The following is a 27,154-nucleotide window of genomic DNA, read 5'->3' on the forward strand; positions in this document are numbered from 1 at the left end:
ATCCTGAGCTGGTAAATATTGGCTTATCTTTGGTGTTAGAAGAATGTGGCATCCACTCTGCTTGTCAAGAGAGGGGGAGGTTTTGTTCTGTTTGAGGAAGAAGAACCTATTGGGTTATGGTGATATTGTACACTGGATTTTTTTCAGCATAAAAATCACATTGATTGGAGTGGTAATATATACTGAAAATCCAGATATAAGAGTAGAAGTAAAACAAAACCTCCTTCTTCCTCCAGATTCCCACTTCCCTCCCCAGGACAACTCCTATCCGTCAGCATTTCTTTTTGTCCCCTTTGAATGGATGGGCTCAGTTTAATCATCTATAGGTGACACAAGCCAGGAGTGGTTTTGTCTGGTTGGGGGCAGGGAGGCAAGTGGAATAGGATGGGAAAGAGAAGCTGCCGGTGGTGTTCCTGTCCTGGGGTTGGCTGGTGGGTTCCTAGGTGTGCAACCTGAATCAAGGCATCTTTTGATCTATTAGATGCTTTCTATCCTGTGTGCTACCATGAGTCTATATAGATTCTCATCAGAAACCTCCAGTCATGGGGGCACCTGGTGGCTCAGTCGGTTAAGTGTCCGATTTCAGCTCAGGTCATGATCGCATGGTTCCTAAGTTCGAGCCCCACATTGGGCTCTGTGCTGACAGCTCAGAGCCTGGAGCCTGCTTGGGATTCTTTGTCTCGTCTCTCTCTCTCTCTCTCTCTCTCTCAAAAATAAATAAACATTAAAAAAAATTAAAAAGACATCCAGCCTTGAATCAAGAAGTAATCTTACTTCAAATTGCTTTTTGAACTACAGTTGGCTTGGAGCCCGAAGTTGTTTTTGGTTATTGAGTTTCTTTTTTTCTTTCTTTCTTTCTTTTTTTTTACACTGAGGTCACAGTATTCCCCAGCCATAAAATGGGAATAACTCCTTCTGCACAGGGATAGAAGGATCTATGATAAATTACTCCCAGATCTCTGGGCAAAGTGTTTCTTACAAATGCAAGGAATGCATTGAGTGATATTTCAATGGTCTTCCTCTGACACCTCTGGTTTGGCTCATTCCCTGAGATCCCTTTGTGTGCTCAGCTTTGTAGCTATGGAGCTTCTTGTCCATAGTTTCCCTGCATCCGAAAGACTAAGGGCATCTGCCCTTCCCCTCCTCACGCTCTGTCTCTCTCTCTCTCAAAAGTTAAAAAATAAAATAATTCCAGGGATAATTTCTAATATATATAGATTATCTGGATTGGTTTGTGTTCGTTATATTATTCCCATAACCTGACTTAAGGAAATGAGTCCATTCCAACTTAGAACTTCCCTCTAAGTCCTAATGGGAGCCTGTCTGCTCCTTGGCTTCTCAAAGGTGCTATCCTCTGTTCAAGAACTAGAGGCAAATTGCTGATGTGTTCAACGTAAATTATATATACAGTCTTGGCTGTCACCAGCCTACCTAGAAATTGAACTAAGTTAGCATTGCTATATTTAAGTTCTTCAGGATCCATAAAGATTGTAAACATTGCTTCTTCAGGGAGAATTTAAAGTCCAGAAAGAGGCTGTTTGGACCGTGGCAAACTTCACAACTGGAGGCACCATAGACCAGTTGATCCAGCTTGTCCACTCTGGAGTCTTGGAGCCACTGGTGAATCTGCTTACCATCCAAGACCCCAAAATTGTTACCATCATCCTTGATGTTATCTCTCTTATCCTCAAGGTGAGCTGCTCTAAGCAGATTGGTTTTTTGTTTTGTTTTGTTTTGTTTTTTTAAGCAGGTTGGTTTTGAAATAGCAGTCTCCAAACCGAAGGCGTTTATTTTGGTTCTTAAAACCCCTATGTGGATTCTCTTTCCATTCCCCCAACCCTCCTCCTGTTCACGCATCCTATGGAAAACAAAAAAAGAGGCCTTTCAAAGAAGGCCCATCTTCATTTTTTCAAGTGAGTGACCATATGCCTAACATTGTTTCAGATGCTCAGGATACCACAGAACAAAGTCCTTGCTCTGGTAGAGCTTATATATTAATTGGGAGAGAAACAGACCCAACAACTGGGAGTTTATGTGATGAAGGGTCAGTCGCTGATGGCTCAGGGTGGGAAGGTAATGGTGATCCCATCAATGTAGTAGTCAGGAGAAACTTGTCTCAGGAAGAACATGCATGCAAAGACCAAAGAGAAATGAGTGAATCTTATGGATATCTGGGGAAAGAGGGCTCAAGGATGGGCAGGAGCAAAGGGATGGAAGGTGGTGGTCAGGCTCAGAGCATCCATATCACATAAGGTATGTGAAAACCTTGGCTTACTCTGAGTGAGATGGAGAAACCAATCAAATGTTTGAAGCAGGAAAAGCAGTCCTGTACACCACATGGCTGGCTCTTCTAGAAGGCTAAAACATAGGATACACCTGAAAGAGAAGCAAGAAGTTAGCAGAGATAGATGCTGAAATTGGACTACAAAGCCTTGAATTAGAACTCCAGGAAAGTTTTATTTCTGAAATAAAGGCAAATTAAGCCAATGTTCATAAACCATTTGTGTCAGTTCTATATTGCTGCATGATCAGTTACTCCCTACTGGTCTAAAACAAATACAATAAAACCTTGGATTGTGAGTAACTTGTTCTGTCCATGTTCTACAAGACAAGCAAACATTTCTAATAAGTTTTAACCTGATAAACAATCTATGCCTTGCAATACAAGTCATACATGATGCCGAATGTCCCATGATCACAACTGAGCCAGTGGTTCTTCTCTCTCTCTTGCTACTGGATTGTGGGCGATCATCTTCCATGCTTGGATGCTCAGTTTAAGGCTGCAGTGTTTGGCAGAAATTGACGATTTTTCAGAATGTTGGAAGGTGCCCACAACTGGCACTAGTGTATTTTTTGTCACTTCAAAGCACCTGTGGACAGTCCTTTGCTTTTCCACACAAGAGTAAGCTTAGGAATTCTCCCATTCTAGGTCAGGTTGCCTGTAGATATAGACCCTTTACTCTATGCCTTATTGCTAGTTACATTAAATACAGTATATGACAAGAGTTTAATAATTACTGTAGTCAGCATCCATGCGAGCTTAGACATGGCCCCCAGGCAGAAAAAGATTGAAAAGAAAGATGGTAATAAGGAGATGATTACGGTGGAAGTGACGAAGGAAATCAAGAAGTATGAATGAGGTATGTGAGTGGCTAAAACTGCAAAATTTTAGAAGAAGTCGACGTTGACCATTTGCACAATATTAAAGAAGAAAGAAGGGGGCTGGATGCAGCAAAAGGATATCAAATATCAAAGCAATGGCCACATGTTCTGGAAGATGTAGAAAAGTTGCTTCTGTTTTAGATAGAAGAAACTAGCAGGTGATGCTGTGCCCAAGAACTTTGTCTGCAAGAAGGCAAAGGCCTTGTACACCAACCCTGTAAGTAAACTGCCAGGTATGTCAACAGAAAATGAAGTCTTCAAAGCAAGCAGGGACTGGTTTGATAACTTTAAGAGAAGTGACATCCATAGTGTTGCGAGACATGGAGAGGCTGCGAGTTCTGATGCTAAGGCAGCTAAAGCTACTGCCACCGAGTTCCAGAAGCTCATGGTTTCCAAGTGTGACCTGCCAGAACAAGTTTTTAACTTGATGAGCCAGGGATTTTTTTGGAAAAAGATGCCAAAGAGGACCGACATTACAAGATAAGAGCACATAATGCCCAGTCACAAGCCCACAAAAGACCGTCTCACCCTCGTGCTTGGTGCTAATGCAAGCAGGGATTTTATTTTGTTTTTAATAATTTTTTAAGTTTATTATTCAGAGAGCACAATCTGGGGAGGGGCAGAGAGAGAGACGGACAGACAGACAGACACAGAGACACAGAATCTGAAGCAGGCTCCAGGCTCTGAGCTGTCCACACAGAGTCTGACGTGGGGCTTGAGCCCATGAACCATGAGATCATGACCTGAGCCAAAGTCAGAAACTTAACTGACTGAGCCACCCAGGTGCCCCACAAGTGGGGATTTTATTTTATTTTTTTATGATTTATTTTTGAGAGAGACAGAGTGTGTGCGTGTGTGTGTGTGTGTGTGAATGAGGGAAAGGGAGAGAGGGAGACACAGAATTCTAAGCGGGCTCTGAGCTGTCCACACAGAACCCGATGTGGGGCTCAAACTCACAAACTGCAAGATTGTGACCTGAGCCGAAGTCAGCCTACTGAGCCACCTACTCAACCTACTGAGCCAGCCAGGTGCCCCGCAAGTGGGGATTTTAAAGTCAAGCCCCTGTTCGTGTATGATTCCAAGAATCCATGAGCCTTCAAGAAATGCAAGGTGCAGAAGAGCCAGTTAAACATTATGTGGAGGTCCAACAGTAAGTCTTGGGTCACTCATATCTTGTTCATTGGGTGGATCAATGAGGCCTTCAGTCCGGCAGAATTTTAGAAAAGAATTTGTCACACAAAACCTTACTGGTTATGGATAATGCTCCTGTTCACCTGCCAGGCTTTGAGGACCACTTACTGAAGGAACTTGAGTTCATTAAGGTCAAGTTCCTTCCTCCCAACACCATTCCAATTTTCTAGCCCATGGATCAGGAGGTTCATTTCGAACTTTAAAAAGCTTCATAGCAAAGCACTATTTCAACAATGCTTCAAGGTGACCAAAGGAACAAACCTTACCCTCCGAGGGTTTTGGAAAAATCATTTGCACATCATGAACTGCCTCAAGATCATTGATAAAGCCTGGTATGGGATCACCGAGAGAACCCTTGATTTTGCTTGGAGAAAACTGTGGCCCGATTGCATTCTTGGACATGACTTAGAGGGGCTTGCTTATGAATAGGAGCCAGCAGTTGTTGATGAAATTGTGTTCTTGGAAAAGGCCATGGGACTGGAGGTGAATGAGGATGACATTCAAGAGCTGGTAGAGGAACATGGCTGGGAGCTGACCACTGACAGACTGATGGGTCTGCTTCGTGAATAACAGCAAGAGGTTTTGCAGGAGATGGCCTCTGCAGAGGAGAGAAGAAAAAGGCAGAGGAATCCCTCACTTCAAATGAGATTATGGAGATGTGTAAAATGTGGGAGATAGTGCAAAATTTTGTAGAAAAGCACCACACAAATAAGACTGTAGCAGTGTGAGCAATTAATCTGTTTAACAACAATGCAATGTTATTTCCACAAAATCCTCAAAAGGAGCAAAAGCAATGTCATCGGATAGGCTCCTTGTTAAAGTTGCATGAAAAGAAAAAGATTCTATTGAGCCAATAGATAGCAGTGATTCCATTAGTGATAGTGAAGTTCGTCCCACACAATAACCCTCCTCTCCTTTGTCTCCTTCACACCAGCTATAAAGATTTTCAAAGATAAGTGCAGGTTAATTAGTGTTTCTTTATACCTTGTATTTATTTTGTATCATATTACAGTATTATAATGATTTTTATATGAATATTTTGGGGTTGTGGAATGATTCATCTGAGTTCCCATTATTTCGTACGGGGAAATTAGCTTTGATAGACAAGTGTGTTGGATTATGAGCATGTTTCTGGAACGAATTATGTTCCCAAACCAAGCTTTTACTTTATTATCTCATCTAGTTTCTGGGGTTAGGAATCTGGGGATAGCTTAGCTAGATGGTTCTGGCTCAGGGTCTATTATGAGATTCAAGGTGTCAACTGGGGCTGCAGTTTCATCTGAAGGCTTGATGGAGGCTGAGGAGCAGCTTTCAAGATGGCTCACTCATATGCCTGGAAAGTTGTCACTTTCCTGGACCTGGAGCTCTTCATAGGACCATTTATGTGTATTCTCATCATGGTAGCTGGCTTCCTCTGGAACAAGCAATCTAGGAAAGCAAGGTGGACGCCCCAGTGGCTTTTATGACCTAACCTTGGAAGTCATTCCAACAACATGGAATAGATTGGTTACACAGATCAGCCCCACTCAACATGGGAGGGAACTATACAAGGGTGTGAATATCAGGAGTTAGAGATCATCTGAGGCCATCTTGAAAGCTGGCTATATTCATCTGGTTAAGGTCCTTTTATATGCGACGAAGCTGTTTGAAGAATTTCAAAGTAACACCAGGGGATTCCTTTTAAAAGCTCACTTTAATCATCCTTTTCATGTAACTGTCTTAGAAAGAACTGACCTGAGTCAAGAACAGATTTGAAATAGCACCCAATTAGACATGAAGACTGAGCAAATCACATGGATGAAGCACAGAGACTTGGCCGCCCGTAGACAAAGTTGGACATAACGACATAACACATTGGTGAAAGCACACTTGTGGGCTGGAGAAATTGAACTTCATCTGTTTCATTTGAATTAAACATTTGGGATTTTTTTTTCCTTGGAGGCATCTGGGAAAACCACATCTGATAGATCAGAGAAAGGCACTGGAATAGCAGGTTAGGAGGACAAGGTAGCAGAGAGCCTCTAATGGCCGGCAGAGTGCAGCTTGAAGTGACTTTGGGGCTGTTTGCTCTTCTGCCAACATCCAGAATCCTTCTCCAAGGCTCTGCTTGCCCTGGGTCATCCCACATCCCCCAGCTTTCTTTCTGAGGCTATGCTAGCTCATTGGTCCTGCCTTGGTTTCTTCACTGAAAGCCAAAACTCATTTTGGACCCCAGATAGGACCAAACAGTGTCCAGCTTTAGACAAAACAGTACAGACTCTCATCAGGTAGACGGTGTGACCTAAATAAGGTTTAATTTGGACCACAGGAGGTTTTCTTATTGCTCACAAAATAAAGAGCAGAGCCCTTTGGAGATGACACCAAAGCTGCTTCTTTATTTCTCTTTCCCCAAATAGGCTATTTAGCTAGCTGGATTATTCCCTCTTCTCCTAATAAGCAACACTTAACCCTTCAAAAAGTTGTCCTTGCCATTCCTTGTTTTGGGAATGCTGGGAGTTTCCTATGGTTGGCCCTGGCGCAGCACTGTTTTTCAAGAAGGTGTGTTACTTCCCAAGCCTTTTATGCACATCTTCTATAACGTAAACCACTGATCATTTACTGTGTTCTACTTTCTGTATTGCAACAATTATCTACCTGTCTGCCCCAAAAATGAGTTATGAAAAGGCCTTTTCTAAATCCCATCTTGAGCTCTAGTTTTGTAGGCCTCGCCCACAGTCTATGTACAAGTGTTTGAATGAATGAACAGCCCCAGATGACAAATCCGATGATCAGCATTGGATTAAATCCACTCATGTTATTTGTTTCCAGGGACTTGGTTATTTGCCATGGTGTTGCTCAGGGTCCCCTTAGTCTTACCTCTCAAGGCTTTACGGTGAGGGTAGGGCCAGAACACCTGTATTTAAATAGCATTACTTAGGGTGCCTGGGTGACTCAGTCGGTTGAGCATCCGACTTCGGCTCAGGTTGTAATCTCATGGTTTGTGGGTTCGAGCCCCACATTGGGCTCACTGCTGTCAGTGCAGAGCCCACTTCAGATCCTCTGTCCCCCTCTCTCTTTGCCGCTCCCCTGCTCATGCTCTCTCTCTCTCTCAAAAATAAAGCATTACTTGAACATTCTTTCAAACTGTATTACTGTTTTTTTTTTTTTTTTTTGAGAGTGAGAGGGCACAAGTGAGCAAGGGGAGAGAGACAGGGGAAGAGAGAGAATACCACGAAGGGCAGAGAAGGGGAGACAGAGAAGCAGGGCTCCCCCAAAGTAGAGTTCGAGCTCACGAGCTGTGAGATTATGACTTGAGCCAAAGTCAGATGCTTAACTGACTGAGCTACCCAGGTGCCCCCCTCAAACTGTATTTTAAACCATTTCCATTAATTAGAAGGGAGATAGCTATTAAACAGTAATAGCAATGTATTTGTGGAGGGCAGCTTACTTGGCAAAAATTGTATTTTGTGCAATTAATCTAAACCTAAATATGTGTACTATAAATACCCAAAAGAGGAGTAAGATCCTGCAGTCTTAATTAGGGAAAAATAAAACTATGGCTGCCCATTCTGGAACAGGAGCCTTTGACTCTCCTGAGGCGAAGCTCCGGCTCCAAAGAGCTTTTTTTCTTACATGCCCACAGGCAGCAGAGAAGCTTTCAGAGAAGGAAAACATGTGTCTCCTGATAGAAGAAATCGGTGGTGTTGATAAAATTGAGGCCTTGCAACTTCATGAGAACCCTCAGGTTGCCCTGACTGCTTTGAACATTATTGAGAACCATTTTTGTGAGGTAAGTGATTGCAGAGCGGGAAGGAGCACTCACACCTCCTGGTGAGGCACCTTAGCAGGTGATCACTGGGCAGGTGCCTGTGCTGCCCCTGGGAGGTGGGTGACCAGACAGGTGGGCTTCTCTTGTGACTTAGCTCTGAGTTTCTCCCCCCGTCCATGTTGAATGGGCTGCCTTTGAGGGGCAGCTTCCCGGCTCCTGGAAATCACTCTAGTCCCATAAAGGCTTGCCCTGCTGTCTCTGGTTTAGAATTTTGTTTTTGTTTTTTTTTTTTGTTTTTTTTTTTTTTGTCTTTCCCCCTGCTTTCCTCTTGTGGTGATAGAGGGAGGGGCTATGATGCTGAAGTGATTTATTTTTTGTCTCTATTTAGATGTTTTTATTTTTGAGAGAGAGACACATGAGCAGGGAAGGGGGGGAGAGAGAGAGAGTGACAGAGACACAGAATCTGAAGCAGGCTCTAGGCTCTGAGCTGTCAGCACAGAGTCTGATGTGGGGCTTGAACTTGGGAAAGGCAAGATCATGACCTGAGCCAAAGTCGAATGCTTAACCGACTGAGCCACCCAGGCACCCCTGAAATTATTATTATTATTTTTTTTTTTACTGAAAAACCCAACTAAGGCAGTCCCAGCTTCTGAAAAATGATTTTGCTACTTACTGCGTTTTGTTTCTTTCCAGAACACAGGGTTTGGGATAAACTGCACACAAGGCTTTTAACTTTTCTGCAGGAGCAGGGAATAATGATCAGACAGCATTAGACATTTCTTTATATGTGTTTTATTTAATAAAATATGTGCAACATAAAACTTAGCATTTTAACCATTTCTAAGTGTATAGTTCAGGGTCATTAAAAGTACCTTCACAGGGGTACCCGGGTGGTTCAGTTGGTTAAACATCCAGCTCTTGATTTTGGATCAGGTCATGGTCCTAGGATCATAAGATCAAACCTAAGTCTTAAGATTTGAGCCCCAAGTCGGCTCAGAGTGGAGTGTGGAGCTTGCTTAAGATTGTCTGTCTCTGGGGCGGCTGGGTGGCTCACTAGATTGAGTGTCTGACTTTTCAGCCCAGGTCATGATCTCGAGGTTCGTGAGTTCAAGCCCTGCACTGGGTTCTGTGCTAACAGCTCGGAGCCAGGAGCCTGCTTTGGATTCTGTGTCTCCCTTTCTCTCTGCCCCTCCCTCACTCTTATTCTGTCTCTCAAAAATGAACAAATGTTAAAAAAAAAAAAAGATTCTTTCTCCCTCTGTCCCTCCCCTGTGTGTGCACTCTCTCTCTCAAAAAACAAAACAAAACAAACAAAAAAAACTTACACATTGCTGGGTAGCAGTCACCACCATCCTCTCTAGAACTCTTTCATGTTTCTGAAGTGAAGCTCTGTTCCCAGTAAACATGGACTCCCCATTCTTCCTCCCCCGAAGTCCCTGACAACCACCATTTAACATTTTGTCTCCGTGAATTTGACTACTCTAAATAGCTCATGTAAGTGGAATCATACAGTATTTGTGCTTTTGTGATTGGTTCATTTTACTTGGCATAATGCCCTCAAGGTTCATCCATGTTGTAGCCAGTGTCAGAATCACCTTTATTTTTTTTTAGGCTGAGTAATATTCCATTGTGAGTATATACTACATTTTGGTTTATCCATTCCTCATGGATCTTTACTTGGACTGTTCTTTTGACTATTGGGAATAATGTTGCTTTGAGTATGAGCAAATACCAAACAAATACCTGTTTGGAATTCCTGCTTTCAGTTCTTTTGGGTGTATATACAGAAGTGGGATTGTTGGGTCATATAGCAATTCTATTTTTAACTTTTGAGGAATTGCTATACTACTATCCACAGGGAATGCATCATTGTACATTCCGACCAGCAATGCACAAGGGTTCCCATTTTTCAACATCCTTACCAATACGTGTTGTTTTCTGGTTTTTTGATCCTAGTCATTCTAATGGGTATGAAGTTGTGGCTTATTGTGGTTTTGAGTTGCGTTTGCATTAGATAGTGTTCATATGAAGGTGAGCTCAAAGTTCTTAAGTGGCCCGCTAAACATAGGGCTGGGGTTTTACGGAATGAGTGACACTCCATTAGGCATCAAATTGGAATCGTCAGCAAAATCCAGAGCCATACAACAAATACGACCATGTTGGTGGTTTGTTGCTACCTGAAATCAGTCAATACTGGTTTGGGACCAAGGGGGTGCTCTCAAAACAGAGAGGATCCAGAACAGCAATCAGCATCTTCTGGGTTAAGGCTCCTACAAAACTTTGTAAGTAGGAAACCCATCTCTTAAAGGAGTTTCAGATTCCTAGGACTCATCCAAGGGCTCCAGGCTAAAGACTTCTGATGTAGAAGTAACAACTACCTACACTGTGTCCTTACTCACTGTAAGAGCACTGTTCTATGTATCAAAACTGCACTTAAAAATAATCCAGACACAAGAGGACAAATACCATATGATTTCACTTACATCAGGGACCTAGGAGTATCAAACTCACAGAGGCCTGCAGGAAAATGGTGGGTGCCAGGAGCTGGAAGAGAAGGAAATGAGGAGTTAGTGTTTAATAAGTACAGAGCTTGGGTTTGAAATGACAAGAAAGTTCTAGAAACGGATGGTAGTGGTTGCACAGAAATGTGAAGGAACTTAATGCCATGGAACTCTCTACTTACAAATCGTTAAAAGTGGTGAATTTTATGGCACGTATGTTTTACCACACACATAAACTGTATTTAAGGTAGAGCCTGAGAAATATTTTGGTGCTTTTCTCCTTCACCCTCTTTTCTGAGGGAGCCTTGAGGCTGATTTAGATCAAATTGTTAATCCATAGAAGATGTTAAAGAGTCACCTGTAAGGCAATAACATGCTGGGAGCCTGCAGGTATAATAGTGTCTCTTCTTCCCTGAAGGGAGAAGAAAATGGCACAATATTACCAGCCCTGGACCAAGATTGTGAATTCTTAAACCACTTAACAAAAAATTACCAAGGCCCCATGACTTCTAAACCAAGGACCACACCCTAATGGGTAACTTCTTTAAGAATCTTCTAGATCTTGGCATGCCGCAGGTGTAAAGCTTTTTAAACTGAATGTTAATAAAAGTTTCAACACATTCACCTCCATCTATCAAAAACGCCGTTAAAACAATTGCGTCTTAAAGCCATGTGGAATTCATCTCCTAAGAATGTGTGGTTTAGTGGTTACCTTTAAGGATCTTAAAGGAAGACACTAAAAACAGTAAAATGGTCTATAGCTATTTAAGACAAACTTTGGCTTGTAGACTTGATTTAACCAGTAATTCGTATTTCTTTCCCCTTCCCTTTTCATGGAATGCCTGTTAGTACAGAACATTCTTCAGGGAAAGCTGTGTGGGTGATGGTCATAAGGAGAGTAGAATGGGCTGGGAAGGACCTAGGACCACAATACTAGGTAGTGTTGTGATGGATGTGGGATATGCTCTGAGGATTGGACTTGATTTATATTATTTGAGTGTAGAGATGGGATCAAATTCTATCGTGGTCTGAAGCATCACACCAAAATGTCATGCCTAAAGCATGTCTTCGCTGGTCCTTGATAAGTGAGGAGGAAAGATGTGTGGGTGTCTGTCTAAAATACTGCTGGGGGCTGGGGCACCTGGGTGGCTCAGTCAGTTGAGCGTCCGACTTCAGCTCAGGTCATGATCTTACAGTCCATGAGTTCGAGCTCTGCATCGGGCTCTGTGCTGACAGCTCAGAACCTGGAGCCTGCTTCGGGTTCTGTGTCTCCCTCTCTCTCTGACCCTCCCCTGTTCATGCTCTGTCTCTCTCTGTCTCAAAAATAAATAAACGTTAAAAATTTTAAATACTGCTGGGAGGTATCTGGGTGACTCAGTCAGTTAAGCATCTAACTCTTGATTTCGGCTCAGGTCATGACATGGGATAAAGCCCCGCATTGGGCTCTGCACAGATAGTGCAGAGCCTGCTTGGGATTCATTCTCTCTCTCTCCCTCCCTCCCTCCCTCCCTCCCTCCCTCCCCCCCTCCCTCCCTCCCTCCCCCTCTCCCTCTCCCTCTCCCTCTCCCTCTCCCTCTCCCTCTCCCTCTCCCTCTCCCTCTCCCTCTCCCTCTCCCTCCCTCGCTCACACGTTCTCTCTCTCTCTCTCTCTCAAATATTAAAAAAAAAAAGGGGGGGTGCCTGGGTGGCTCAGTTGGTTAAGAATTTGACTCTTGATTTTGGCTCAGATCATGACTCCACAGTTTCTGTATCAAACCCTGCGTCAGGCTCTGTGCTGACAGCATGGAGCCTGCTTAGGATTCTCTCTCTCCCTCCCTCTATGCCTCACCCCCCCCCCCCAGGATCTCAATAAATAAATAAGCTTAAAAAAAAAACCTTAAAGAAATACTCTTGAGAGACCATTCATGTTCTCACAAATGTCTCCTTTAGTGGTGAGAACAAAGCTACAATTTAGTGGACATTAGATCTTCCAATGAGCATCCTCATCAACTTTTGAGGTGACTATGCCCGCTGCTGAGGGCTATGTTGGTGAGATGAGATCTTTGGTGTTTTGCTTTCCCACGTGGAAGTGGACCCAAGAGACTCCGTTTCAACTCCCTCTTTCATTCATCAGCTCAGGCCATCCTAGCTTGGCACGTCTCTGGCCAAGGACTCTGAATCTTAGACCTAGGGATTGAGCACAGAAGAAACAAATAGTTGGACAGCATTCACTCACTCCAGTGGCAGGGCCTTATGCTCAGTGGAATGGACATTTTTCTGTGGTTACCTGCTTCCTGCTTCTCCAAGGCTTCTTTGTAGTCCTCTCTGCTCTCCCATACTCTTTAGAATAGGTTCTCTTTTTTGTTTAAGTAGCCAGAGTTAGTTTGGGTTGCTTGCAACTAAAGAATCTTTAATGATACACATAGGGTGAAAACCTAAACCATAACTAGTTATTATTTAAGTCCAAAAGATTTATTAAATCCCATTCTGTTAAGACATTGTATAAAATTTGAATTTTAAGTTAAAAAATACAGTGTAAAAAATATAACCTAGGGGCGCCTGGGTGGCTCAGTCGGTTAAGCTGCCGACTTCAGCTCAGGTCATGATCTCGCGGTCTGTGAATTCAAGCCCTGCGTCGGGCTCTGTGCTGACAGCTCAGAGCCTGGAGCCTGTTTCGGATTCTGTGTCTCCCTCTCTCTGACCCTCCCCCATTTATGCTCTGTCTCTCTCTGTCTCAAAAATAAATAAACGTTAAAAAAAAATTTTTTAAAAATATAACCTAAATTGTATATAAAACATTACTATATAGTTCTATATATATAATTCTATATCATATATAAACATATATATAGCTCTATTTTATATATAAATATATATAGTTCTATATACATATAGTTCTATATTGTATATAAATATATATTTTAATTAAAAACAAAACTAAGAATGGAAAAATGATCCTACCATTCCAACACAACTATTTTGGATTGATTAATTATTTTTATTCTCAATGCTCAATGTAGAGTTTGAACTCAAGACCCTGAGGTCAAGGGTCCTATGCTTTACTGCCAGAGCCAGCCAGGTGCCCCATCAACACAACTGTTTTTATGCTTGTGTGTTCCCTGCCAGTTTAAGTCCACATATACCTATTTTTTTAATCTGATTGAGATCAGCTTCTTTTTCAACATTTTTAAATGCTACTTTCCCCCCTATCAGAAGACTGAAGTTGGGGGAAAGGCAGAAGGTGAGGTCGTTTACAAAAATATTTTGAGAAAACTTTTTAATGAAAAAAAGTTTGAAACCCTGTTGAGGTGAGCCATGGTTGCCCAAATGGTCTAACCTTGTTGGTTCAAAATACTACTAGCCTCTTTTCTCCCCTCCCAGTCAACTATTTTTTACTAAAATTGCATAACAAAGGAGCATTTGTATTTTAAAGATACTGATACCAACTTGTCCAGCGAGGTTTAAAAGAAAAGGAGCTATGTGCTTATTGTACATGGCTTGGGTGCAAAGAGATGGTGTTAGTCACCTTCTGGCTGGGTGCCCATGTGCCTGAACTCCGTGTGTTGGGGTGACTGGCAGGGCAACAGAAAGGAGGAGTTAACTGACCATTTGTCAGCTTTACGATATTAAAGCTGAATTGAAACAACTCTGACTCTCTCGCATTTATGCCGAGTTTGTCATGGTTAGAAAAAATGCAATTCTCTTGGTCTACCATCTACGATCTATAATTTACCTGCTATCTATTTTCCTGAAACGTGGAGTGACCATGTTTAATGATAATAGTACATGAGATTTTAGGTATAATAGCAAAAATAACTGAACCTGGAGTCATGAGCCATGGGTTCCAGTTCTGGCTTTTTCTTTAAGTTTTTACTTAATCTCTATACCCCACATGGATTCAAACTCACAACTTCAAGATGAAGAGTCACCTGCTCTTCCAACTGAGCCAGCCAGGTGCTCCCTGGCTCTTTGTTGAAATAGTTGAAGCCTGGATATGCTCTGCAATTCCTCTGCTTCTTCATGCTTCATCTGTCAATTCTTTTCATTCCTTTGGGGTTCCAGTTTTCATCTGCAAAATATGTTGGGTTTTATAGTTGTATAATGTTCTTGTATATTTTATGTGCAACTCATACCAACCTTGAAAAGTGGGGCAAAAATGGTCATCGGTCTCCAATGAAAGAAACTGGAGCTCACAAGGCTATTCATCTTTTAATGCAAGATGTCTTGCATCGTTTAATTAGTGGTAGATCAGGGAATCAGGTACAAACCTTGATGCATTGTTATCTGCTATACACCAAATTCCCCCAAACTTAACAGCTTAAAAAAAACTTTATTACCTTACACATTTTTTTTTTTTTTGTGGGCCAGGGACCTGCAGACAGCTTAGCTGGTGGTTCTGGCTCCAAGTCTCATTAGATTACATTCAGGCTTCTGTTAGAACTGCATTTTCATCTGAAGGCTCAACTGGGGGAGGTCATGCTTCAAAATTCACTTATGTCATAGGTAGTAGGTTCCATGGCTGTTGGCTAGAGACTTTAGTTCTCTATCACATGGGCCTCTCCACAGACTACCCAAATCTCCTGACCATGGGACAGCTTGCTTCTCCCAGAGCAAATGATCTGAGAGTGTGTGCGTGGGAGAGAAAGCGTGCTCAAGACTGAAGCCATAGTCCTTTATAACCTAATGTCAGAAGTGATACATTATCATTTCTGCCATATGCTATTGGTTACACAGACTCACCCTGGTAGAATTTGGGAGGAGTTACACAAAGGTATGAAGAGTAGGAGACAGGGATCATTAGGAGCCACCTTGGAGGCTGACTACCCCATTCTGCCACTCTACCATGTGTTCACATTTTAAAAGACATCATTCAGATGATAGCCTAGGGTCAGTGAAGTCTCAGCAAAGAAATAGAAGAGATGAAAAACCAAATTGAAATTTTAGAACTAAAACATAATGGAAATGAAAAGTTTACTAGATGAGCTCAACAGCAGAATAGAGCAGACAGGAAAGAATTAGTGAACTTGAAGATAGAACAGTAGAAAGAAACTGTTAAATATCTAGATCCAACTACCAATTTACAGAAAATGAAGAAGATAGAGAAAAATGTTAAACTACACTTCAGAGATGCGATCAGCAAAATCCAGTCTGTGAGAAACTCTGGAAGACAACTCTATCTCCTCAGTGAGTAAATTCCAATGAAAAAATTGCACATGAGGGAAACTTATACAGACTTAAAAGACTATTAACTATGGGGTGCCTGGGTGGCATAGTCAGCTGAGTGTCTGACTCTTGGTTTTGGCTCAGGTCATCATCTTGTGGTTTGTGGGTTTCAGTCCCATGTCAGGCTGTGTCCTGACAGTGTGGAAACTGCTTGGAATTCTCTCTCCCTCTTTATCCCTCCATCATTTTCTCTCTCTAAAAATGAACAAACTTAAAAAATATTGACCAGCCAGAATTTGTGGATATTAGTTCTATTATTGCAACAAATGAATGTAAGAATAAATAAAACACATGACGTTTATGAGACAATTGGAAACTTGAACATTAAAGAAGTGTTATTTTTGATATTAAAGAAGTGTTAATTTTTTCAGGTTTAATCATGTTAAGGTTATATTAAAAAGTCCTTAATTTTGGGGGCACATGGGTGGCTCAGTCAGTTGAGCGTCCAACTTCAGCTCAGGTCATGATCTCACGGCTTGTGGGTTTCAGCCCTGTGTTGGGCTGTGTGCTGACACCTTGGAGCCTGGAGCCTGCTTTGGATTCTGTGTGTCCCTCTCACTGTTTCCCCCTCCCCTGTTCATGCTCTCTCTCTCAAAAATATTTTTTAAAAAGTCCTTAAATTTCAAGATCTGTACTGAATGATTATAGATGGAATTATGTTCAAAATTTGTTTCAAAGTAATATGGAATGAGGGAAGTGGAAGAGAGAAATGGGTAGAACTGGCAATGTGGTAATAGCAGGTGGGGTTGGTGATTATTATGCCATTCTGTTTTTTTCCCCTGTGAATATAGGAATTTCCCAATAATTTTTTTAAAAGCTATTATAGGGGTGCCTGGGTTGCTCAGTTGGTTGAGTATCTGACTCTTGATTTTGGTTCAGGTCATGATCTCAAGGTCGTGGGGTTGGGCTCTGTGCTGAGTGTGGAGCCCGCTTAAGACTCTCCCTCCCCCTGCCCACCTTCTCCACTTGTGCATGCTCTCATTCTGTACAATAAAAAAAAATGTTTTAAAAGCCATTATATTCTCTCACTCCACAAAGCTGATCATCTGACCCTTCCCCACTCTGGGAGTAAACTGGAAGTTTATTTTCTCAATTAGGTAAAAAAAAAAAAAAGTCTCTGTACTAGAATATATTGGGCAAGGTTAAAAACAGATTCATGATGAATACAGGGGGATTAAGTAAATTGCATAGGGAATGGTGAGTCCCCACTTATCCCCACATCCCATTGGGTAAATGGAATGCTATCAGACAGGTGTATATCCTCTAGGCAGGAGCCTAGAAGATCTTTCTCTGGGAAATATGACCATCCCTGGAGGGAAAACCTAAAGACACTGACACTGTGAGTTCCACAAGGAAACAAGCCAGCTAGATTACCCCAAGGTCTCAGCACTTCTGATCAGCTTTTTAGTATCTCACTCTTAAATAGATCAAGAACCACAGATATTTAGGAAGATCTCTGACACAACAGAGACAAAAACAAATAGCTGGCAGGGAGTTTGAAAGAAAAGCCATGCAAGGGAAAGAAAATTGAATAAAAAACAATATTAGCATACTTGAGAGGTAAGATACTGCTTCCATGAAGCAAAAATAAGATTCTGTTTTTAAAAGGCCAAGATTCAGTTAAGTGTTTGACTCTTGATTTCAGCTCAGGTCATGATCTCACAGTTGGTGAGACTGAGCCCCATGTCAGGCTCTGTGCTGACAGCGTGGAGTCTGCTTGGGTTTCTTCCTCTGCTCCTCCCCCTGCTCGCTCGCTCTCTCAAAAATAAACATTAAAAAGTCCAAGATCAAAAAGGACTCTTGGAAATTAAAAATGATGGTAGAAATGAACAACTCAATAGTAGGGTTGGGAGATGAAGTTGAGAAACTCTCCCACGCAGCAGAGCAAAAATGACAAAAATCTAGAAAAGATGAAGTTATATGAATCTTGAAGTCTAGGCGATCCAAAATCTGAATGGAAGCATTTCAGAAGTACAGAACAAAAAATAATAGAGGATAGCAAATTATCAAATAACTCAAAGCAGAAGTAAACATTTCCAAATTTAAAGGTTCCAGTGAGTAGCCCAGAAAAATAGATTAAAATTAACCTGTGCCAAAGCACATCATTGTAAAATTTCAAAATTCTGGTGAAAGAAAAGATCCTAGAAATTTCCAGACAGTAAAAACAAGTCATATACAAAAGATCAAGAATCACAATGCATTTCTCCTTACCTGCCAGTTAAGAAACCTTTTATCACCTCCATAGGACACCTGGTCAGCTAATCTATTCATGGGAGAATCCTAATGGGAACACATAGATGTGTATATACAAAAAATCCAAACCATTTGTCCAGAAAAATTAACCCACGCTCCCATTCTTAAATATGCATGATCAGGCACAAGAAGAAAACCATCAAGATAGAAACACCCGGGTGAATGAAACAGCTGTCTGCAGGAAAAACAGACACAACTCAGAGAAGGTAGGGCAATTGCTCTCTATATTCTCAACAGATTTGAGAAAACAGGGACTGTAGCCATTGAGCAAGAAGCTAGGAAACAGGAACAATCTCAGAGATTAAATAATTATCAGGACAAAATTCATGGGAAGGGTTTGAAGATAAAGGCAAGGAAAGATTCCAGACTACAGACCAGAAAGGAACAAAGTGTTGAAAAAGTTGGGAGAAGAATGAGGATCAGTTCAGGAGGACCACCATCAGAGTAACTGAAGTTCCAAAAAAAATAAACAAGTGAGAGGGAAAACACAGGGAAAGACATTATCAAAGAAATCATAAAAGAAAATTTATCAGAAATGAAGGAATCTCAAGGTTGAAGGACTAACTGAATGCCAAACCGAATGAGAAAAAGATAAATATCTATATTCAGTGTTGTGAAATTTCAGACTACCAAGAATAAATAGTAGATCCAAACAATTTCCAGAGAGAAATATTATGTACAAAAGAATGAGAATCAGACTAACATCAGATTTCTCTCTGGGGACACCAAAGTGTAGAATATAATGGAACAATGCCTTGAAAGTTCTGAGGGACAATTACTTACAAATGAGAATTCTATATTCATATAAGGCATAATGGTATTTTCAGATATAAACTCAGGAGGATTACCTTTCAAGTACTTTCTAAGTAAGCTACTTGAGAATGTACACCATCAAAAAAGGATGAAAACCATCTTACTGCCCCCATTACCAAAAAGAAAAACATAAGATACAAGAAATAATGCGACCAATGAGGAAGTCCATTGAAATGCAATCTCAGGATAACAGTTGTACAGTGAAGCTAGAAAGCTGTTTGTTCCATATTAGAACAGAAAGGCAGCTCCAGGTAGAATGTTTTCAACAAGAGAAATGAAATAGATCTAAGTAATAGAATGATTAAGAAGCCAGATCATTTTCATGACTTGAAGAAAACATGTCCATTCCATCAATAAGAAGAAAATAAGACAATTAGAAATAACAGGTAAAAAAATTACATAAGAAACTCAAGGCCAAACAGGAAGCAAACAAAATGTGGTGTGATTTTAATCTTGATTCTGAAATAGTCAACTCATGGAACCAACAGACAAAACGGGGAAGTCAACTCTGCCTGCAGAAGAGAATATGAATGTTGTCGTCCTTGACATTGTCAGGGTTCAGCTGACAGATATGAAGGTGGGACAAGTGGAACAGAAGGTACAGGCACCAATATCCTTACCTAAATGTGGTGGGGATCATGCGTTACATATGGGCTGATAAAAGAGCAAACACGAGCCCCCCCCCCAAACTTTTAAGTACCAATAGAAGAAGTAAAAATACAAAGCATGTACAAAAATGGAGGCAGGAGAAGTGAACTCCTTATCTTCCACAATGGGGAGCCTGATAATGTCTTAATCTTGTAAATCAAGAAATACCAGTGTAGGGGAACCTGGGTGGCTCAGTTGGTTAAGTGTCCAACTCTGATTTCTGCTCAGGTCATGATCTCATTGTTCATGAGTTCAAGCCCTACGTGAAGCTCTGTATTGACAGTGCAGAGCCTGCTTGGGCTCTCTCTGCCCCTCCCCTCCCTGACCCCGCCCCCCCATAAATAAGTAAGTAAGTAAGAAATACCAGTGTATATATATTATTTGTAAGAATATTACATATCTGGTAGTATATGTGTAGAAAAAACATTCTGGGAGACTATTCATCAAACTGCTAACCTCTGGCTAGAGGAGAGGGAGAGTCCCAATTGTGTCATTGCTAGGGTTTTAATAATAATTAAAAATAAAAAACCTTGAAGACATTAGAATTGTGTATTCTCAAGGTGTGCTGCATGAATATGAATTTGAGTCCTAAATTCCTGAAGCATAATTCCATACAATGAAAGTCAGAGAAATGACTTGGGAGTTACCAGTAATAAAAAGGCGTTTCAGTGTGTGGTTTCTCTTCTCCAAAGTAAACACCCTTTCACTGGGTTTGGGTGAATTATAAATGGGAAAAGACTCCATATCTCTGATTTGCTTGTCTTTGATTTTTTTTAATGTTTATTTTTGAAACAGAGAGAGATAGTGAGCAGGGGAGGGGCAGAGAGAGGGACACACAGAATCTGAAACAGATTCCAGGCTCCGAGCCGTCAGCACAGAGCCTGATGCGGGGCTAGAACTCACAAACTGTGAGATCATGACCTGAGGTGAAGTTGGATGCTTAATGGACTGAGCCACCCAGGCACCCCATGATTTGCTTGTCTTTAAAAAATGTGATTGTTTAGAAAACTTTTTAAGTGTTTTTTTTTGGGGGGGGGGCATGCAGGGCAAGTGGGAGAATCATAACATTTGACAATTATCAAAACTGTGGGAACTTTTATTATTTATAAAGTGTGGTTACTGCCTACACATTCAGGTGAGTAAATTTATGAAGGAAACCAAAGTCCTTCTCTGGAAGCCTGCAGGCTTAGATACAAATACCCCTAGATTAAGAACAATTATTTAAATGATACTTTCACCAAGGGTTTTCACAGATAACATCTCCCATACCAGTAATTCTTATAAAAACAGCATGATGTTGGGATTATATCTATTCTGTAGATGAAGAAATTGAAGTTCAGAGACAGACTCACCCATGATCACATAACCAGCAAATAGGAGAGTATTTTAAGACCACTCTGCTGACGCCAGATTCACTCCCAGTTGTATCCCGAATGTGGGGATTGCTAGGGAATTAATCGCTCTGGGTTTATCCTGGTTCTTATATGCCTTGGGTTCTTAGTTCTCTGTGCATTTTGAGGAAAGGAAACTCTAATAACTGTTAAATTGTGGTATGTCTTTAGTCTTAAGGAAAGGTAGGGAAAGTAACGTTTGGGTGATCAAGATATTAGAATCCAAAGGAGGTTCGAAAGTGATTTTGTTTGTTTGCTTGTTTAGGACTCTCCACCATCCCTGGTGGAAAGGTAAATACACAGAGGCAGATATGGGAGGCTTGAAAGTGACTTTATGGTACTTCTCTAGAAGGATTTCCAAGGAATATACCCACCCTAATAAGCTGGTGTGCTCTAGATACAGGCTTGCTTTCTCTTTGCCCACAGCCATAAATCTGGCTTCCTAACTACAGGTACTCTTCTGTCAAAACCCCAGGATGTTCTAATCTGACTGACCCTAAGGTCAAGTTGGCAACTCTGTCTTTTGAACTTGCAGGCCAATTCTTCCCAATAAGAAGAGAAATGGCTCTTTGGCGAAACAACCTAGTGCTACCCCGTTGCTGTATTTCAGGCACTGGAACATTCACAGCTTTCCTAAGTCATTGATTGTTGGCACCAATCCCCCAAACCCCATTTTCCCTCCTGCTGACATAGGAATTATTCTGCAAAGGATTGCATTCAGAGCATGGAAACTCCTTTAGGGGAAGGAGGCATTAACTGATATGTTCCATTAAACATCTCTAATGATACTTAGCTCTACCCTTTTTCCATGGGAAGCATTCTCCTCCAAAGAACAGCCCATTATTATCAAAATATTCCATTCAGATGCAATATAGTTTATCTGGGATAACAATATCCCAATGTTGTTAGATACATCCCATAACAAGCCTCTTAATCTTCATCAGTGAGCTGAGAATCCAACCATAATTCACAAATGCAACCGTAGTAAGTACAGTTTTTCTCCTTTGCTGCTAGTGCTTTCCTTAGAATAAAACTGTATTCCCATTTGATTCCAAAGACTCTCACTTATTAGAGAGAGGCTTGGCAGCCCTGTCCTGTGCTTAGTTAAGACATCACAGACTTTGCTCGCTGAGCAAACAACAATGTCTAAATTGATTATACCTCTAAGTGACAACCTAAGATGAAAACTCACAGCAGAAATAGATGTGGCTTGTTGAGAAAGCTGCTTGAGTCCTTCAAAAAGCTAAGGTTTAGGGGTGCCTTATGAGAAATAAAGTTGCCAACCATACATCCTGGGTATAAAATTTAAACTGGTGATGCTCCTGAATTAATCACTGTGAATTTTTGAAACTCTTTAGAAACTTGCTGCTTAAGGTATATGGCAAAAACACTCAACAAGCAAGTCTCCTTCCACATCCATCCAGGTGAAGCAGCCAAACCCTTGCCCTAGTCTACTGATACCAACAGCATATTGGTGTCCACAAGAAAGGGAAGCCTTTCTTCTGCCTCATTCATACATTATTTGCTTATGTGATGGTCTCCACTACCAGAGGTGAGCCACAAAATGCAGGGAAAATACCTTTTTGACCTTTAAAAGTTCTTTGCCAAACAACCTGATTCAATAATGGACAAAGAACTTGAATATACATTTTTCCAAAGAAGACCTACAAATGGCCAACAAACACATGAAAAGGTGATAAATATCATTAGCCATCAGGGAAATGCAAATCAAAACCACAATGAGATACCACTTCACAGCCATGAGGATGGCCACTATCAAAAACCAGAAAATAACAAGTGATGGTGAGGATGTAGAGAAATTGGAACCCTCATGCACTGCTGGTGGGAATGTCAAGTGGTGTAGCCATTATGGAAAATAGTATGGTGATTCTTCAAAAAATAAAATTAGAATTGCCATATGATCTAGCAATTCCATTTTGGGTGTCTACCCAAAAGAATCGAAAGCAGGGTCTTGAAGATCGGTATTTGTATACCTGTGTTCAAAGCAGCATTATTCACGATAGCTAAAACACGGAAGCAACCCAGATGTCTATCGACAGATGAATGGATAAGCAAAGTGTGGTCTCTCCATGCCATGGAATATTATTCAGCCTTGAAAAGGGAGAAAATTCTGGCACGCTACAATGTGGATTAATCTTAAGGATATTATGTGAAGTGAAACAGGCCAAAAAGATAAATATCGTATGATTCCACTTATATGAAGTCTCTCTTAGAATTGTCCAATTCCCTGAGACAGAAAGTCGAATGATGATGCTCAGGGGCTGGAAAACGGGGAGAATAGGGAGTTGTTGAATGGATACAGGATTTGTTTTACCAGATGAAATGAGTTCTGGAGATGGAAGATGGTGGTGGAGCACAACATTATGAATGTATCTAATACCATTGACTTTACAATTAAAGGTGGTTAAGGTGGTAAATTTTATATTATGTATATTTTGCCACAATAGAAAAAAAAATTGGGGAAAAAAACCCTGACAGCTGATATCCAAGCCACAAAACAAATGCCTATAAATCAGTAAGAAAGGCAGAAAATCCCACAGAAAAATGAACAAAGAAACCCAAAACATTGCATATGTGCTTTGCTAAAGGGATTCCAAATAGCCAAAGTAACACCCTATTAGTAATCAGGAAATGCCATTTAATATTATGTTCATATTAGTCAAAATATGGCTTAGCATAATGTTTACATTAGCCCCAAAGTGGAACATTCAAATGCCCATGAATGGATAAATTGAAGTGTATTCATAGAATACTATGCAAACAATAAAAACATGTGAACTATAGCCACAACACAGTAATATGGATGAATCTCAATGTTGAGTAAAAGAAAGAAATCAGACACAAAATAGCACCTACTGTATGGTTCCATTTATAGAAAGTTCAAAAACAGGCAAAAGAAAACTATGCTTAGGGATTCATAATTAACAAAACTATGAATAAAAGCAAAGAAATTATTATAAGAGGAGAATGGTTACCTGGAGAGGAGGCTGGGAACGATTGTAATCAGGAGGATGAATGCAGGTGTCTTCTGGGGTCTGGAGATGTTCTGTTTCTTTACCTGCTGGTGACTATCTAGGAGTTTCACTTTTCCATACGTGTGTTGTATTTTACAACGAAGATGTTTCTAATAATTTTATTGTTTAATGTTTATTTATTTTTGAGAGACAGCTCATGAGCAGGAGAGGGCAAGAGAGAGAGGGAGACACTGAATCTGAAGCAGGCTCCAGGCTCTAAGCTGTCAGCACAGAGCCTGACGCGGGGCTTGAACCCACGAACCATGAGATCATGACCTGAGCCACCCAGGTGTCCCCCAACAAAAATGTTTCTAAGAGCAGAAAAAATTCCTTGCACATTAGCACATTGCATGGCACACTGAATTTCCTAATAAATGTTTGCTTATATCCTACAGTACAATAAAGAGGCAAAGTGAACGTATACTATAAATCGGTGCATACAAATGACTAGACCGTGTTTTCTAAAATATCGTTCCTGGGAAGAAAAAATGGGCATCGTCGAGCTATTCTATGGCTTAAGCCCCACCACTCCCCCATCCCTCCAGGGAGATCCTGGGCAGACAGAGGCTTGATGCAGTCTAGAGAGACGGATATATGAGCAAAGAGTCTGCTTTAAGTACATGGACAGTTCTATGGACGGGCACTGAAGAAAGCGTGAACTTGGATTGGAAATAGCTATCCTCAAAAATCTTTATCACGTTCACTAAGCAGGAATAGAAGCTAATAATTATGTAAGCATCCCTCCTTCACACAAACCAGAACCGCAAATTAACTTAATTTGTTTACATGAATGCCTTTAAAGAATGAGGTACACAGCTCCCGCCCCTTTCTTGGTACTAGGAGAATCTTTGTCACATTCATCTGTACTCGTTTCTATTTTTGCACAATCAGGGTAAGATTAGAGCCTTGCCGGATCTCGGCAGAAAGATGAGTTTGATTCAGACACTGTGCAGAATGCAGAGAGAGCAGGGATTTGGTTACTGGTTCAGCGCATCTGGAGGATCGGGGAATTGGGGCACCTCCTTGCCATCATAGACCATGGTAAATGATTGTCACATACTACAAGTCTTTTTTTTTTTAATAATTAGTGCAAGAGTGTGCGATTTGTGAATTTTCCAGTTTCTTTTAAATCATAGAATTCCTTCTGCCTTTCCTCTCGTTAGGTTTCTTCCGTCTTCACCTTAGAGTCAGTGTGTGCTTGGGGAATCAAAAACCAAACTCTAAGTTATTGGTATCAGTTTAATCAAATCATATCAAACATTAGTCTGCTGCCCTCCCTCTCCCATCATGTTCGTGAGGCAGACATTAGCCATGTAGGGGTTGTTCAGTTCCCTTCCTATTAGGGAGAAAGCCCTCCTGTGCATCGTTTGGGCACGAGGTGGTGGCTCAGTTTCCCACTACAAAAGTAAGAGTGGCTTTATCTTCCCTTCTCACTATCCCCAGGCAGCCAGGGCTTGGGGCCTGGTTTAGACTTAGCCAACCGGGAACGCCTTCTGGTGCTTACAATCTTGAGACATAAGGACAGATGGCATTAATTCCTAGGGGAGCATTAATTCTAGGGGTGTCGTCCTGGCCATACTGTTTCTGATTAAGAAAAAAATCTGCTCCTTGGCTGTTCAGATGTGTTGATCACTGCCCATTTTCCATCATAAAATCTAGCAAGGATTCTGTGACCTCCCTGAAGCTCTTCTAATATATCCCATTTTTGCTTAAGTTACCTATAGTAACTTAAACAACCTATAGTTGTTTTTGACATTGTGGCCCAAATACCTTTGCTTTGGATTTTGCACATCACTGCTCTCTTCCTTGAGTTAGGACAAGAGGAAGGTAATTGTTTGCCTTTCACAGTGGTTCTCAAACCCAAGCCTGCATCAGAATCACCCAAGGTTGGTTCAACCGTGAATTGTTGAACCTACCGTCTGAGTTTCTGATGTAGTAAGTCTGGGGTGGTGCCTGAGAATTTGCATTTCTAACAGTTCCCTGGCAATGTTGCTTTTTGGGTGACCATACTTTTGAGAACCAATAGCTCAGAATATAGTGGAGCTTCCTCTAATTCTGTCCAAAAGCTAGCATCAATTTTTAGCCAATAAACAATGATTCAGGGTCTTACTTGGGAATCCTTTTGTTTTGTTGATTTCTCTGGTTATTGTTGCTTAATATATTACAGATGAGATACAACAAACCTAGGGAATATTTATCTTATTTTTCTAGACCAATAGAAATCATGAGATTTTTAAAACCATTTTTTAATGTTTATTTTATTTTTGAGAGAAAGAGAGCACAAGGAGGGTAGGGACAGAAAGAGAGGGAGACACAGAATCCAAAGCAGGCTCCAAGCTCCGAGCTGTCAGCACAGAGCCCAATGTGGGGCTCAAACCCATGAAGTGTGAGATCAGGACCTGAGCCAAAGTTGGACACTTAACTGACTGAGCCACCCAGGAGCCCCCATGAGATTTTGAAGGAGGAGTAGATCAGAAGTCTGGACATCACCTTTGTTTATTTACGAGAAAAATGTCATGTCTGAATTTTTTATAATGAGCTTATTCTTAATAGTGTCTTAACTACTTTTATTAGGATAGTCAATTGTTTAAAACACTGCTCATTTAAGTGGGAAGCACTCCATAGACAAAACTATATTAAGAAAAAAATTTTTTAATGTTTTATTTATTTTTGAGAGAGAGAGAGCATGAGTGGCGAGGGGCAGAGAGAGAGGGAGACACATAATCCAAAGCAGGCTCTAGGCTCCTAGCTGTCAGCGCAGAGCCCCACGTGGGGCTCGAACTCACAAACTGCAGGATCATGACCTGAGCCAAAGCTGGATACTGAACCAACTGAGCCACCCAGGTGCCCCATAAACTACATTTTAAAATGTATAATAGCAGTTCATTTTCTCATGTTCACTTTGACCTCAGCTGTTTCTGAACATAGACTGTGGGGTTCAACTAGGATCTTTAAAGAAAGACTTTAGAATTACGTTTTTCTAGAATTGTCCCTAATCCCTTGGCTGCATATATTTGAAGAAATAATCTAAATCTCAAATAATTCCACAGCCATGAAACACAACTACACACCTATCAGGATGGCTAAGAGGAATAATAGTGACAATGCCAAATGCTGGCAAAGATGCCAAGAAGCATTGCTTGTAGAAAAGTAAAATGCTAAAGCCACTTGAGTTTAAAACACTAAACTTGTAATTTCCATATGACACAG

At 41.1% G+C, this 27,154-nt stretch overlaps 1 protein-coding gene across 5 annotated transcripts in view; it reads left to right on the forward strand.

Moving 5' to 3' along the window:
• KPNA7 (karyopherin subunit alpha 7) overlaps nucleotides 1-11,899 on the forward strand; it is a 121,609-nt gene extending 109,710 nt beyond the window's left edge. For all 5 annotated transcript variants that reach the window (XM_053213524.1, XM_027042209.2, XM_053213525.1 and 2 more), the window contains 3 exons: nucleotides 1,510-1,692; nucleotides 7,976-8,122; nucleotides 11,021-11,899. In XM_053213524.1, the coding sequence (XP_053069499.1) occupies nucleotides 1,510-1,692; nucleotides 7,976-8,122; nucleotides 11,021-11,134 (444 nt within the window). In that variant the 3' untranslated portion in view covers nucleotides 11,135-11,899. The remainder of the gene's footprint in view (nucleotides 1-1,509; nucleotides 1,693-7,975; nucleotides 8,123-11,020) is intronic.
• Nucleotides 11,900-27,154: the final 15,255 nt, after the last annotated feature.

The sequence above is a fragment of the Acinonyx jubatus genome, chromosome E3 (assembly GCF_027475565.1).
Source record: "Acinonyx jubatus isolate Ajub_Pintada_27869175 chromosome E3, VMU_Ajub_asm_v1.0, whole genome shotgun sequence".
Taxonomy (NCBI): Eukaryota; Metazoa; Chordata; class Mammalia; order Carnivora; family Felidae; genus Acinonyx; species Acinonyx jubatus.